Source organism: Crotalus tigris, unplaced genomic scaffold, assembly GCF_016545835.1.
Source record: "Crotalus tigris isolate CLP2741 ecotype Arizona unplaced genomic scaffold, ASM1654583v1 scf7180000023738.1706062, whole genome shotgun sequence".
Lineage (NCBI taxonomy): Eukaryota > Metazoa > Chordata > Lepidosauria > Squamata > Viperidae > Crotalus > Crotalus tigris.
Window position 1 is genome coordinate 527,634 of NW_024100150.1, and position 14,702 is coordinate 542,335.

At 39.5% G+C, this 14,702-nt stretch overlaps 1 protein-coding gene across 1 annotated transcript; it reads left to right on the forward strand.

Annotated features, from left to right (window-relative positions):
- Positions 1 to 4,310: 4,310 nt before the first annotated feature.
- LOC120298058 (olfactory receptor 150-like) lies at positions 4,311 to 5,270 on the forward strand. Its single transcript, XM_039321407.1, has one exon. It carries the CDS (start codon positions 4,311 to 4,313, stop codon positions 5,268 to 5,270), a length of 960 nt encoding a protein of 319 aa, XP_039177341.1.
- Positions 5,271 to 14,702: the final 9,432 nt, after the last annotated feature.

A 14,702-nucleotide genomic window follows, 5' to 3' on the forward strand; every position in this document is an offset into this window, starting at 1 on the left:
TAGTATGTTTCCTTTTGGCCAGCTCGTTGGTAGACTTTTCTGCCATGATGAATCTGCTTTGGGCTCAACCTCAGCAAAAACGCCCCCCCTCAGCATTGTAACTTACTAAGGGAGCCCAGCAGAGATGATCCAGCCTGGTGAGGGAGATGGGCAATGGGAGGTTGGTAGGCAGTGCGTCCTTCCGGAATGAGTTTGCCCTCCCCAATCCGATCTGCCTGTGAAAAGTTTGTCAATTTTAGAGGCCTCTGCCTCAAATTGTCAGAAACTGCCTTCTGGAATGTTCCTGGGCCTCTGTAAGTCTCAAAATGGCGGCCGGGAGGTGATTCAAAATGGCGGCCGCAGCTCTGCGTGTCAAAAATGGCCGTTGGAAGGAAGGCCTGTGAGGCCTGAGGCCTAAGCTGCAATGAGCCCTCGTTCCAGAGAATCGCCTGGGCTCCTAATGCAGCGGAGGATTCAAAATGGCGGCCGCAGCTCTGCACGCCAAAAATGGCCGTTGGAAAGAAGGCCTGTGAGGCCTGAGGCCTAAGCTGTGATGAGCCCTCGTTCCAGAGAATCGCCTGGTCTCCTAACGCAGCCGAGGGTGTTTGGATGGTCAGCTGGGAGGCACTGAGACTGGCCTAGGCCCGATAAGGCCAGGCCTCGGTGAAGTTTCGGAGCTTCCGGAGCTGCAGACAGTTGTAAAAGTCAGACTAGAGCTTGGCTCTGTTAGCAGCAATTCAAGGAAGCTCTCAGAAGAGAAGAGGAAAAAAAGGGTCTATGGATGCCCAGCCGGTCAGCCCGGCCAGGCAATCAGGTGAGGATGATTCCAATCGCTGGAAATCTTCTTTATATTAATGAAATTAATTAATGAAATCAATTAAATAATGAAAAATGAGTAGTTAGAGCTAGGCTAACAGAATAAGAAAAAGGGGAAAATACAGTCTTCTGCTCCAGGAGCGAAGAAAAAACACGTCTTAGAGCAAAGAGACTAAGTCTAAAACTGGGGTGCAGTTGGCACAGAGGGGGCGGTACTAAATTTCAGACTTAGTCTAATTGGAGCAGATAGATTAAGACAACCCATCCGTGGGTTCTCCATCCAATCATGCTGGAGAATAAAATAATCCAGGATGAGAACTGTTGCTTACTTTAATTCAATGCTTTACTCTGGGTTGATTTACCCAATTTGTTCCTCTCTTGAAGGTCCACCTTTAATTGGAACAAACCCATTTGCACCTTTCTCAATATTTTGGTAAAACCACAGGATCCTGAGATTGTCAGCCAGTACCCATTAAGTGACAATAAACTTTCCAAGTAGTTGGTTCTGTGCAGTTTCTCTATGTGTTTGTGATTGTGTGTACATGTGTACCTTTAACTCAAGGTTGATTGCTGATCTCATCTCAGCAGTTTTCTTGTTAAGATTTCAAAAGTGGTTTTGCCATTTCTTTCTTCCCAAGGCTGAGAAAGTGATTGGCTCAAAGTCAGAACTAGAATTCCCAGTCTCCTGGTTTCTAGCCTAGTGTGTAATCTTCAACATCAAATTATCTCTCAAGTAGGATTAGAGGTTATTCAAAAGTGTTCTCAACTTCACCCTATTTTTCATTCTTTAGGTTGTGTGTGTGTGTGTGTGTATGTGTATGTGTCCAAGATCCTAACTCACCCCTGGCAATAAAGACTCAGAGTTGATCAGTTCACAGGTGGTGTCGTTTTACTAAGAGGAATCTTTGGCATCCAGGTCAAACAAACAGTGCTTTCAAAGTCCATGCTGGGAGCAGCCGCCTCCCAGCACTGTATTTACAGGCACACACACATTAAACCCCACCCCCACCCATCTATCCAGCATCCGGCTGTGAGGCCTCAAATGACCATCAGCCATGCCCACCAACCCTTTCGCCCCAGCCATTGGTAGCCGGCTCTCAGCTTTCCTCATCCCAGCTGGCTTCAAATGTCATCTCTACCACTGAGGCAGCTGTTCTAGTAAGTCAACAGCTATCTGCTTTCTGGCAGTTCACAGGTCCTCAGCAGGCTGGAATGCTCCACAACCAGTTCCCTGACCGCCCGGTGGGCCGGCAACCCATCAGCTGCTGGGAAATGCCACCAGGGACAGCCGATGTGCAGCCTGATAGCCTGTCAGCCGATCAGCTGTTCGACAGGCCAGGAAACACTGCCGGGACAACTGGCATGCAGGTGCACACCAGCTGATCATTGGCCGAAGGATTTGGCTGGCTGGAGATGGGTGGAGACAGGTGGAGTGGGGCCAACAGTCTTTGCCCTGTGTTCCATCCTCACCTTCCCCCCCTGTGTATGCCGAGCCTGGAGGGCTTGACAGGTGGCCCCTCTACTATGTTTCCTCCTGGAAAGCAAGGAAAGACATGAAATTAAACATGTGCCTTGGAGGCTGACACTAGTAAAGTACCCCTGGCTTTTGAGGATATTTGCTGTGATACCATCACAATAGCCGAGGAGCTGTGACATCTGCTTCCCCTACCCAAGAGGCCTCTGATATCTGATACCCCTTCCACCTCACCAAATACTGTACACGGTCCCGGTGACTGTGGGAATTGAGTATTTTCCTGATTTTGTATCTATCCCCCTCAATGGGACCCGGTGGTTGTTTTATGCGTCTGAATGATGACCCTACCACCGGCTTTAACAGGCTACTATGAAAAACCAGGTGTACTTTGCCAAGACTGTTCAGAAGTTGCAAACGTATGGTAATTGGATTGATGACCTGTTGCACTCTAAATGGCCCTATATATTTCGGCCCCAGTTTCCTACATGGCAGGTGCAGTTTTAAGTACTTGGTGGACAGGTACACCATATCCCCTGCTTGGAAGGGTTTTTGTGGTGCCTGTTTTTATCAGCCTGTGTTTTCCTGGTTTCTCCAGGTCTGGAGAACACCCTGTGTTCTGTCCTCACCCCCCCCCCCCCGTGTATGTCGAGTCTGGAGGCCTTGACAGTGTGTTTATGTTTGTGGTTTGTACTATGACTTCCAATGAAAAAAAGATAGAAAAAGCAAAGCAAAGCAAAATATATTTGACATATTTACACTGTATGTATTTTAATCTAGGGATCGTGCATTCCCAAGTGGTCTTTTCTTCCTTGAATTCCAGAAGGAATAATGGTGCCTTTTTTATTACCTTGCCGGAAGAAAGGCTCCCAGTCATTTAGACAAAGATGGCAAAGATAAAGAGTGTTCCTGAGTACAGCAAAACAACTTCATAAAAGGCAAATGCATGTCTTGCCTGGACTAGAGGTCAGAAGAAAGACACCATTTTTAGGAATAAAGCAGTTCTTTAATAAAGGTTGGTTCTTCTTTCAAATTTTAGTGCCACATTCAACATAATAAATTAAAAGCGGGTCAGAAACAGGGAAAGGCTTTCTCAGAATAATCAAACTTAAATTATGACATTTCAGTTGGGTTATTTGGCATTGCATATAGATTGTCATTGCAAAGAACTTCCTTTTAAATGATCAGTAAGAACAATTCTACTCATTCTTAAAGTTCAGTGTTATTCCCTGCTGTTGCATGTCAGCACATTATGTATAAGCTAGTGTTCAGATAAAAATTAGTGGGCTGCACCCGCAGTGCTTTCTGGGGGAAAAAAAGTTAATTCTATTAAAATTTTAAGACAATCTCCCCCATTTAGAAGAAACAAAGATGAGATACATACCATATCTCTTTACACTAGATATATTTCAAAAACTACAATTATATAATGTTTACTTTTTCAAATTAATCACAACATGGCTAAAGTAAAAGAAATTATACACATAATTCAATAGTCTAATTATTACTAGATGGGGGGGGGGTCAGAAAAATTCAGGATGGGAAGGAAGCCAATTTTGCCTAATTAAAAAGAACTGATAGGGCAATAGTTTAACATTTAATATTTGAATGTCCTGAAATCTCTGCATTCTCCATAAATAGAAATTTATAATCTCTATCAGTCTTCTCCATAAAACCAGTTTTTCTTAATATGGAAGCATGATTTCTTGACATTAGCCTAAAGAGTAATTTAATTTAAGCATTTTTTTATTTTTATGAAATATATTTTAATTTCCAAGTCTTGTACTTGGTGGATGTCACTTCATCAATGCCCAGATGGATATATAAATTGATACTAAGTACAAGTACCTTTTAGAATAATTAATGAATTAAAATGTCATGAAAACAGCTAAATATATCATGAAAATAAAAATCAACCCTTACATTTTAACTTTAATGAAAGAAATGAAATGAAATGTAGCACACTCAAAATAGCACATTCACATGTAACTTCCAACTTTAATTTGAAGTTTCATTAATTTTGTTTCCTATTCTGACAGATCTTATGATCCCTAAGACATCTGAGTGGGAAAATCAGACTATAATTACAGAATTTATTCTTTTGGGACTCTCCAATGATCCAAAAATACAAGATTTTCTTCTTCTCTTCTTCATGATCATATTTTTAGTCACCATCTTGGGGAATATGGTAATTATATTGGTGATCAAGTCTGAGTTTCACCTTCAGACCCCCATGTTCTTCTTTCTCAGCCATTTAGCTTTTGTTGACATCTGCTATTCCTCAGTCACTGTTCCTAAGATGCTGGCAAACTTTATTACAAAGAAGAAAATTATTTCCTGGGAAGGATGCATTGCACAGATTTTCTTTTTTTTACAAACCTCTTGCACAGAAGTATTCATCCTCTCAGCAATGGGTTATGATCGTTATGTGGCCATATGTAATCCACTTCATTACAACAGATACTTGACAAAAGAGAAGTGCAATAATATGATGGGTGGAGCATGGTTCCTGGGTTTCTTGGGTGCCATAGGGAATGCCCTGCCTTTGCTAAATCTCCATTTTTGTAGCAACAATATCATCAGACACTATAATTGTGACCTTCCTTCACTCTTGCCCTTGTCTTGTGCAGAGACTCTCACTAATTATATTGTTCTTCTAATATTTGTGTTGGAATTTGGGTTCAGCTCATTTCTTTTCAAACTTGTCTCTTACATTAATATTATTTCATCCATTCTCAAAATAAAATCATCAGCAGGCAGGCAAAAAGCTTTTTCCACATGCAGCTCCCATCTTATTGTTGTGGGTCTATTTTACATTACAGCATTTGTTCGCTACATGAAGCCAAGTTCAGAATCACTCATGGATTTGGACAAAGTAATCTCTATTCAGTATAGCATTTTAACTCCTATATTAAACCCAATTATCTATAGTTTGAAAAACAAACAGATCCTATCTGGTGTGGAAAAACTCTTTGGAAAGGGTAAGGTCATTTTTTTGTCATGAAACAATACTCATATATATATATTCCTCCCTAGAAAATATATTCCTCCCTAGAATGCATTGCTTTTCTCTATTTTCCTTGAATTATGCAATGCATATGAATGTTCCTAAACAATATGCATTTCTAAACCTATTTAATGTGGTTATATAATAGCTATAAGATTAAGCAAACAGAATATGCAAAGTGTTCTACATCATGATGCAATCAGTACATATATCTGGGAAATTGCAATCTATTATTTAATATCAGAATTTAAGAATATTATAATGTATTTTGTTTAGAAAATAACATTGGTTTTATATTTCCCTATGGTTGTCACTGAAAACAGTCTTAGCAAAGATGTTACATGTATTTATCATAAAGCTATTTTTCAGTTGCATTTGCTATCTTGACAGTCTTTCTAATCAAATTCCATATAATATGATTCACATTGATAGATTTGCTGATGGAAGAATCAAATGGTCTTTTCTACGTGCTTTATGGACAATTTTTAATTTACTGCAAATAGTATAAAGGGATATTTTTCATCATTTTTCATAAATAAATATCTTCTCAATGACTTTCTATTTTTATTTCTTAATAATTTAATGAATGTATTTTTGTTCTCAAAACTGTATTCTGAAAAAAAAAGCTTTAATATTCATGATTCATACCATATATTCCATAGATGAGGGGTTATACTGAGACCCAATCGGGCCCTTACCTGGCAATTGATACACAATTTGAAGATCTAAAGGACCAAGTAAAAGATGCATCATTATGGATAAAATACTTCAATGTATTTGATAGCAATGATATGATGGTAGCAATGAATTCATCATTGAAGATAAATGAATGTTTCATATTGTTCTGTTGATATATATTTATTATATATTAAATTCAACACAATATAATCTTTCTCTGATTCTTTTTGTGCATCTGCACACACAAACATATATGATTCATCTAATTTCAAAATTTGTTTTAATACAAGATGGTAAGAAAGTTTGCACAGAAATTGAAATATTTTTTAAATTTATTTCTCAAAGAATGTATCCTGAAATATATATTATATTAAAGCATGTAATCATTTTTTTCAAAGATACTTTTCTAAATGTAAGTGTATAAGAACTGAGCTTAAACACTAAAACAAATGGAATAGTCAATAAATTATATGTAATTTGCAGAATGCAATGTCCCACACAATTTTGCACTAGCCTAAAGTGGGAGCTGCACCAGCTGCCAGTCTGCTTCCAGGTAAATGGGGGGGGCGTATTATGTTTTTAATGTTGTGGTTTGTACTGTTATACAGAATCATGAGTTGGGTGGCCATATACATTTGTTTAATAAATAATAAATTATAATTAGAAATTTGAAGCAGTAAGGTTAGCTTGGGCTACTCCTTCCGAGGCCTGGATGAAGATAAGATTAAGCCACTTCTGAAATGTTGCTAAGAAAACTGCAGGGACGTGTCCAGGCAATTGTCATGTATCAACACTGAATGGAAGGAAGGGGGAAGGGAAGAAGTGAGAAAACAAACATAATAAATATAAAAAATATTAAAACATTAAACTCAAAGTAAATTAATAATACATTTGCTTATAACAATGTTAAATTTTGCTCTTAAACAACTGATACACATTGGGGCTTTATCTTTTATAATGATAATTCTGACATTGCTGTTGATTAGCAATATTTCTGGATGCCCTGAGTGGTTTTACTAGATGTTATATGTCTTCTGGATAACTAAGATCCAAAATCTTATATTCAAATATCCTTATCTGTGCTAGTCCATATGTTTCAGCACATGGAAAGTAAGATTGTGGCTTTTCTCAGCAGCATCTTCATCAACCTTCTATTTTCAACAGATTGATAGAGCAGGGTCAGACTACAAGCTTTGTCTTTTTTCTTTTTGTATGCATCAACACAGTACAAGTACAGAAGGTTGCAGCTTATGTCATAAACCCCTTGATTCTTCTTTCACCATTCTAATCTCCTTCCTTCTCCCAATCTCCACAACTGGTTGTGCTTATGCAATATATTAAAGTCTACTATCCATAGTGCTTTTATTAAACCTTCATGGTAAATTATAGGTGCTATAGTTTTATTCCTTGCATTTTATATTTTAGGATAGCATACCATTATATACTTACTGGACCTGAAACTAGGCCACAATTTCACCAAAAAGTCTTCAGAAATAGCAGCCTGGCCCAACAGAGTTCCCCCTACCCCAACCATCAAGACATGAGAATGATGCCCCACTAATGGAAATAAAGTAATATTTCAATGAGGGTTATTGCTTATTTTAATCCAATTCTTCACTCTTGGTTGGGTAACCTTATTTGTTCCTTCCTTAAAAGTGCATATTTAATCTGAACAATTCTATTTGCACAACCCTCAATATTCATGAAGAACCTTGAGATTCCATAATACTTGACAAGAAATCTGTAGTTAGGATGTTATTAAAAGTAGAATTTAATGTGTGTGTTTGTGTATGTGTGTGTGTGTAAACTGTTCCTTTAAATGAAATAAAAGATAGGAAAAACCAAGCGAAATATCTTTACCATGTCTACCCTTCATCTATTTTAATTTGTGAACAATATATTCCCAATTGATTTCACGTGCCCCGAATATGAACTCATGCCTTTTTATTATATTATTCCAAGAAAAGAGCACCTGATTATTTAGGCAAGGAAGCAGAGATACAGACTGTTTCTCTGCTGTAACAGAACTACTTCCTACAGGTAAATGCATGTCTGATGTAGATACTGGGATTTAAAGGAAAGAAAGTGGTTTTAGGAACAATTTCTCTAATACAGGTTGGGTCTTTTTCACACTTCAGTGCAACACTCAGCAAAATTAATTAATAAAATGATTGGAAAACAAATGGAAATTGAAATTAAAACATTCTTTTAATCAAATATAATTTGAATTGCTGTACTTAGGTTGGGTTACCTATAGGTCATTATTACCCAGAACTATGTTTCAGGGGATTAGCAGGGCTAATTCTGTCCATACGTAAGGTTCAGTACATTTTTTGCTTGACTTACATATCAATAAATTTTGTATAAGAAAATTTTCAGAGTGAAAATAGAGTGCTTACAGAAGAAAGGTATAATCTCATCAAAATTGATACATTCTTCTCCTTTTGGAAGAAACAACAATAATGTATATATAACATCTATTTTGATATTTTGCAAAATCTTCAAACTTGCTTTTTTCCAATTTTTCACAGCAGACATCTTCATTTGGCAACATTTGATAGTAGAAGTAGTGTATACCTTTTTTTAATGAAAATTATCAGCACTTTTGATCAGTGACGTCATCAAAGTAAACAAGCCCACGTGCTGATTACGTCAACAGGGCACAGCCCTAAAAGGAAGTGACGTGCTCAGCCCCCACCCTCCGGATGTGACGTTTTGGCCTAATCCCATCAAGATTGGCAGTCAATCCTCTGGGTACATGATTAGGTTAACCCTAGACTAATTCTATGGACGTTCAAAACCAAAAATAGCTAAGTAAAGTGAATAATTAGCAGAGGCCTGTGTTTTTGGGAAACAAGCCCTACTTTGGGGAGCTGTTAACCCTAGACTAATTCTATGGACATTCAAAACCAAAAAGAGCTAAGTGAATAATTAGCAGAGGCCTGTGTTTTTGGGAACCAAGCCCTATTTTGGGGAGCTGTTTGTGTTTTTGGGAAACAAGCCCTACTTTGGGGAGCTGTGAAATAAAAAATAAAAAAGGCTTTTTATTAGCCTAACGATGCTTTTAATTTTTGTGGAGTTTTAAAAATCAGTGCCTCAAAAGCTGGGGGAAAAGAATCCCCTGAAAGGCAGCCAGAGCCTGCATTTAACCCCCTTTTTCTAAAAGATATTTTTTCTGAAAGGTATTTATTTCTAGGTGGCTTTAAAAGCATTTCCTCGAACGCAGGGGAAAAAACAAACAAACACAGCCCCTTTTAAAACCCACAGCTGGTTTTTACCTTTGTAAAAAATCTAAAGACACATATTTTGCCATTTGCACCCTGAATAAAATTTATTCTGCCCCCCTCCCCACTATAGCAAAAGACAAGGAATATTAACAGGAATTAAAATGCTCACAAGAGGCAAGCAGCCAACCAGGCTCACAAGAGGCAAGCAGCAAGCAGCCATGCCTCTCTGTCTGCTAGTAAAAAAAGGGGGGGTTAGGCCTTGTTTGGGATGTGCCCGGGCATGTCATGCTCCCCGTGATCTGGGCATGCGCAATGCTCAAGGGCGTGTCATTGCAAGGGGCAGGGGAGTTTGCTCCCCGTGATCTGGGCATGCACAATGCTCAAGGGCGTGTCATTGCAAGGGGCAGGGGAGTTTGCGCGGGCAGGGACATGCCTGGGCATGTCATGCTCCCCGTGATCTGGGCATGCGCAATGCTCAAGGGCGTGTCATTGCAAGGGGCAGGGGAGTTTGTGTGGGCAGGCCTGAACAGCTAGCGATTTAACCCCAGCAGTCTTTTGAAGATGGCAGCCTCTGATGGAGATTTGTTTGATGTAAATTTGACCCCCAAACCACCCAAGCGTGGGCGCAGAATAAGAAAAGGACCTGAGTTATACAGTTTCATTGAAGAGAACAAACTTATAAAACCTTGTTATTGCAGATTCTGCAAAACATCAAATGGTAAGTAAATATATATATATATATATATATATAAGAAAACAGTATTTTGATTGGTTGAAACAGCTAGCCTAAATCTACCTTATTTCCTGCTTTAGAAACGGCGGAGCCTCAAAATGTCAGCATGCCTCAGATTCTGAAAGCGTGTATTATTAAAATATTACACCACTGTTTAATGGGGTGTCTACAATCAGATGAAGACCACGTGGATGGTACCAGTGAAACAGAACATATTAAAAGCTTATGCTTTAGACTTTCTATGCCTCATGTTCTCTGGATCATCATCAGTATTTCTGACAAAATGAATAACTTATATTTCACCCAGGGTTCCCTTGATGAGGTCAAGACATTCATACAGCGCATCGAAAAGAGCCGTAAACCACTGTCATTAATGTCAAAGATTGAATCTGAATTGCCATTGTCTCTGAAGAGGCTCATATGCCAAAATGTAACAGAAATTAATTACAAGAATCTCTTAATGCTATGAAATTTATAATAAAATGGGTTTTACAAATCACATGAAATATGTATTATGTTTTTCTTTTGCTGACCCCTGTTTAACTTTGGCAGATGTTAAACACAATTTAATCAAAACTCAAGGGGTATTATTCAATTGGGTTTTCCTGATGAGGCGGGGCTGGCCAGATTTGCAAAAGTTGTGAAAAACACACCTCCTCTGATGTGATTAAGTTGTGACATCACCAGCGTATACAAAAGCAGGGTCCATACTGGTCTAGTCACATTTGCTGGTTTCTGGCATATCTGTACCTCCGGAGCCATTTGATCTGCTAAGAAGACCCTTTTCAGAATGGAAGCCACTATTGTAAGTAGTTTTATGGCTAATTTTTGAAACACTTAGATGCAAAATGGAGTTTTAGAATATTCTTGTCTGCTTGCTTGTTTGACTGATTGATTGTTTTATTTCACTAGAATGAATTGACAGACTCAGAATGTTTGAGGGCTTATGAAGGTATTTGTCTTTCATACTTTTCACACATTTAGATTCTGGTAAACATTTCTGCAACAAATCTGACCGTAGGATTTCTCTTTTCCTTCAGAATGGGAGGATGATCAGCTATTTACTGGAGTAGCTATTGCTATTGAGAACCAATTGACAGACTCAGAATGTTTGAGGGCGTATGAAGGTATTTGTCTTTCATATTTTCCTAACATTTTAGATTCTGGTAAACATTTCTGCAACAATTCTGAACATTGGGGGGCTTTTTTTTCCTTCAGAATGGGAGGATGACCAGCCCTATGTAGACCTTACATTACCCCAGGAGCCCCAAGAGGCCCAGCCATGCACAAGCTACACAACACGAATGCTGTTAGGAGGTATAATATTTAGCATTTTATCCAACTACAAAATCATTAGTATTATTTTTTAGAAACTAAAGGGAGGGGAACGGTATTACATTATTAGGAATGTTGGTGATAGCCTTTTGTTTGTTTGTTTAACCAGAGCCGGCCTGCAAAAAAGCAAAAATGCATGGAGGTGGACTTCCCGCATCCCCAGCAGACAGTCATAAATGTGATTCCATGCCAGCATCTCAACCAGAAGGGGAGATATGTCATTCTACACCACAGCTACAAGCCCCTAACTCTGCAAACTCTCAGAATATGAACAATGTTTATTTGGATATGGTACAGGAATGGGAGAAGCCTATCAGGAATTTCAGGGCTGTGGAATATTATCAACGCTATAGATTTATTAATCTTGACCAAATCCAGTCTTTTGTAGATGCTATAGAGGCTGTTCATAATGTGATACAGCCTCTTTTGAATAATGTTGCTAGGGACATAGGTCCAAACAATTTTGTTCAACTCCGGCTGGATGCAGAGGGGTTAAATCATCCTCTCTTTTCTCTTAGGAGGAATATCAATGATTTAAATGCTGAGGATTTTCTGACCGGTATTGAAAATCTGCTGCAAAGTAAGGCCGAGATATTGTGGGGGGGTAATTTGCAATTAGTGGTTACCGTCGTGAAGAACAAGGAGGGGGGAGGTCTTAGGAAGTTAAGCACTGTGCTGCTCACCAGAGTGCTGGAGAAAAAAAGGCAGCACCTAGTAGATTTCAATGTGGGAGGTGAATTTCTATGTTTTGCTAGCTGTTTGCTCTGGCTGATTGGCGGGGATGTTAGAAATCAAGAAATTATTACCAGGGCCAGGGAACTTCACAATAGACTGGGTGTTTCCACAGAAAACAGAATTGACTTTTCTCAGATACACCTCTTTGAAGAAGCTTTAAGGGTCACTATAAAGATCTTGTTTTATATGCAGGACGGTTGGCGGTTTTTTGTCACAGGTAGCCCCCAGCAAGAAAAAATAGTGTTTATATTGTTACACGACAAGCATTATTATGGCATCAAAAATATCAAGGGCTTCCTGGGTGAACGCTATTTCTGTAAATTCTGCCACACACCCTACCACCACAAATTTAGTCATGGCTGTCAATATATCTGCAGAGCCTGCCTCACCCAAGAATGCCAGCAGGTGGTGGGGGAGAAGGCGCGCTGCTGTAGGTGCAAAGAGCTTTGCCGGTCTAAGGTGTGTCTTGAAAGACACACACAGCTTGCTATGGAGGGAAAAGTTGACTGTAAGAATAAAGAATATTGTGAAATGTGTGGGGTTTACGTCTTTAGCCCCCACAAAAAGTGCAAGGAAACCAAGTGTGGACAGTGCTCTGAGAAGGTTGAAAGCTTGGAAGGGCATTTATGCTTTCTAAATTCGTTGGACCGGCTGCAAATTGGCAAAAGATACATCATTTATGATTTTGAATGCTGTCAAGAGACAGGCATCCATATACCTAATTATGCCTGCGCCAGGGATATGTTGAAGGATGAGGATGATAAAGATGTTGTGAGGTGGGATTGTTATGGTGTTAGATGTCTGGAGCAGTTTGTAAAGAATTTTATAAATCATAAGTTTAAAGGATGTACTTTTATCGCTCACAACTCCAAAGGTTATGACGGGTACCTAGTACTGAAAGCAGTTGATCCGTGAAAAGGTTAGGGTTCGGCTTATAAATCAGGGGGGGAAACTTTTGTGTATCACCCTGCCAGATTATAAGATCCGGTTTATTGATAGCCTCTCATTTTTGCCCCTTAAATTAAGCAAATTACCCAAAGCTATGGGGTTTCAAGGCAGCAAAGGATATTTCCCCCACTTGTTCAATACAATGGCCAATCAAGACTACGTGGGGCCACTCCCTGAAATCAAGTATTACAGCCCTGAAACCATGATGCCCGGGGAGAGAGAAGAATTCATGAAATGGCACTCTGCTAATACAGGTACTGTCTTTAAACTAAAGAAGGCTCTGGCTTACTATTGCAGACAAGATGTAGATATATTAAGAGAGGCCTGTATTCGATTTAGGGAACAGGTGATGGAAATGACTGAGCGAGAGTGTTTCAGGGGGGTCGGGGGGGATATTGTTGAGGAGATAGCGATTCGAGGCATTGACCCCTTCCAACATATCACACTGGCATCTGTCTGTATGGCCCAGTACCGGTTCATGTATTTGAAGAGCTATACCATTGCATTAGCTCCTTTGGACAATTATCACAAGACACAGAAAAGGTATTCAGCTCCAGCGATTCAATGGTTGTTGCATATAGAGCACACTGAGAATCTCAATATCCAGCATGCTCTGAAGGGGGGTGAAAAGCAAGTAGGCAAATATTTTTTGGATGTTTTTTGCTGTCATAAATGGAACTCCCACAGCTTTTAAATTTTGCGGGTGTTTTTTTCATGAGTGCCCTGTCTGCTACTCTGAAAAAGACTTCAACAAATTACTTGATTCAACATATGGAGGCCTGCACAATCGTACTAAGATTAAAGAAGAGTACCTTAGGGGCCAGGGGTATGCTGTGCGCTGCATCTGGGAACATGAATGGAGGGCCATGGTGGAGGATGACACCTCTTTGAAGCAGTTTCTAGTTGAGAATAAACTCCCAACTCCTTTGAATCCTCAAGATGCTTTTTTTGGTGGTAGAACAAATGCTACATGCCTGTACTACAAACCAAAACCCGGTGAACAAATCTTATACTATGATTTCACCAGTTTGTACCCGTTTGTGAATAAGACCAAGGAGTACCCAATTGGCCATCCGCAAATCATCTACCAAAACTTTGGGGACATAAAGCAATATTTTGGGTTGGCCAAAGTCAAAGTGTACCCACCAAGGAATCTCTATTTCCCAATCCTACCCCACAAATCAGGGGGCAAATTAATGTTTAGTTTGTGTGCAACTTGCACAGAAAAACTGCAAACCACCCCCTGTAAACACAGTGATGAGGAAAGAGCTCTGACTGGGACATGGTGTACCATTGAATTGAATGTAGCTTTAGAAAAAGGTTACAGAATTGTTGAAATCTATGAGATCTGGCATTTTGAAAGAACATCAAATGAGCTATTTTCAGGTTATATGAACACGCATCTCAGACAGAAACAGGAGGCCAGTGGTTACCCTGACTGGTGCAAAACAGAACAGGATGAAGAGCAATATATTCAGGATTATGAAAAGATGGAAGGTGTCCGCTTACGACGTGACCACATTGAAGTAAATCCTGCTAAAAGACAGATTGCCAAACTGTTTTTAAATTCGCTGTGGGGCAAGTTTGGTCAGAGCACCAATCACCCGACCACATCCGTGGTGACAAACCCTGAGGATTTATTCAAATACCTTTTTGTGCCCTATTATGATGTTTCCTCATGTGAGTTTGTGGATACAGAGACAGCTGTTGTGACATGGAAAACAGCCAAGAACCACCCCACCAAATCGACATGCACTAATGTATTTATCGCCA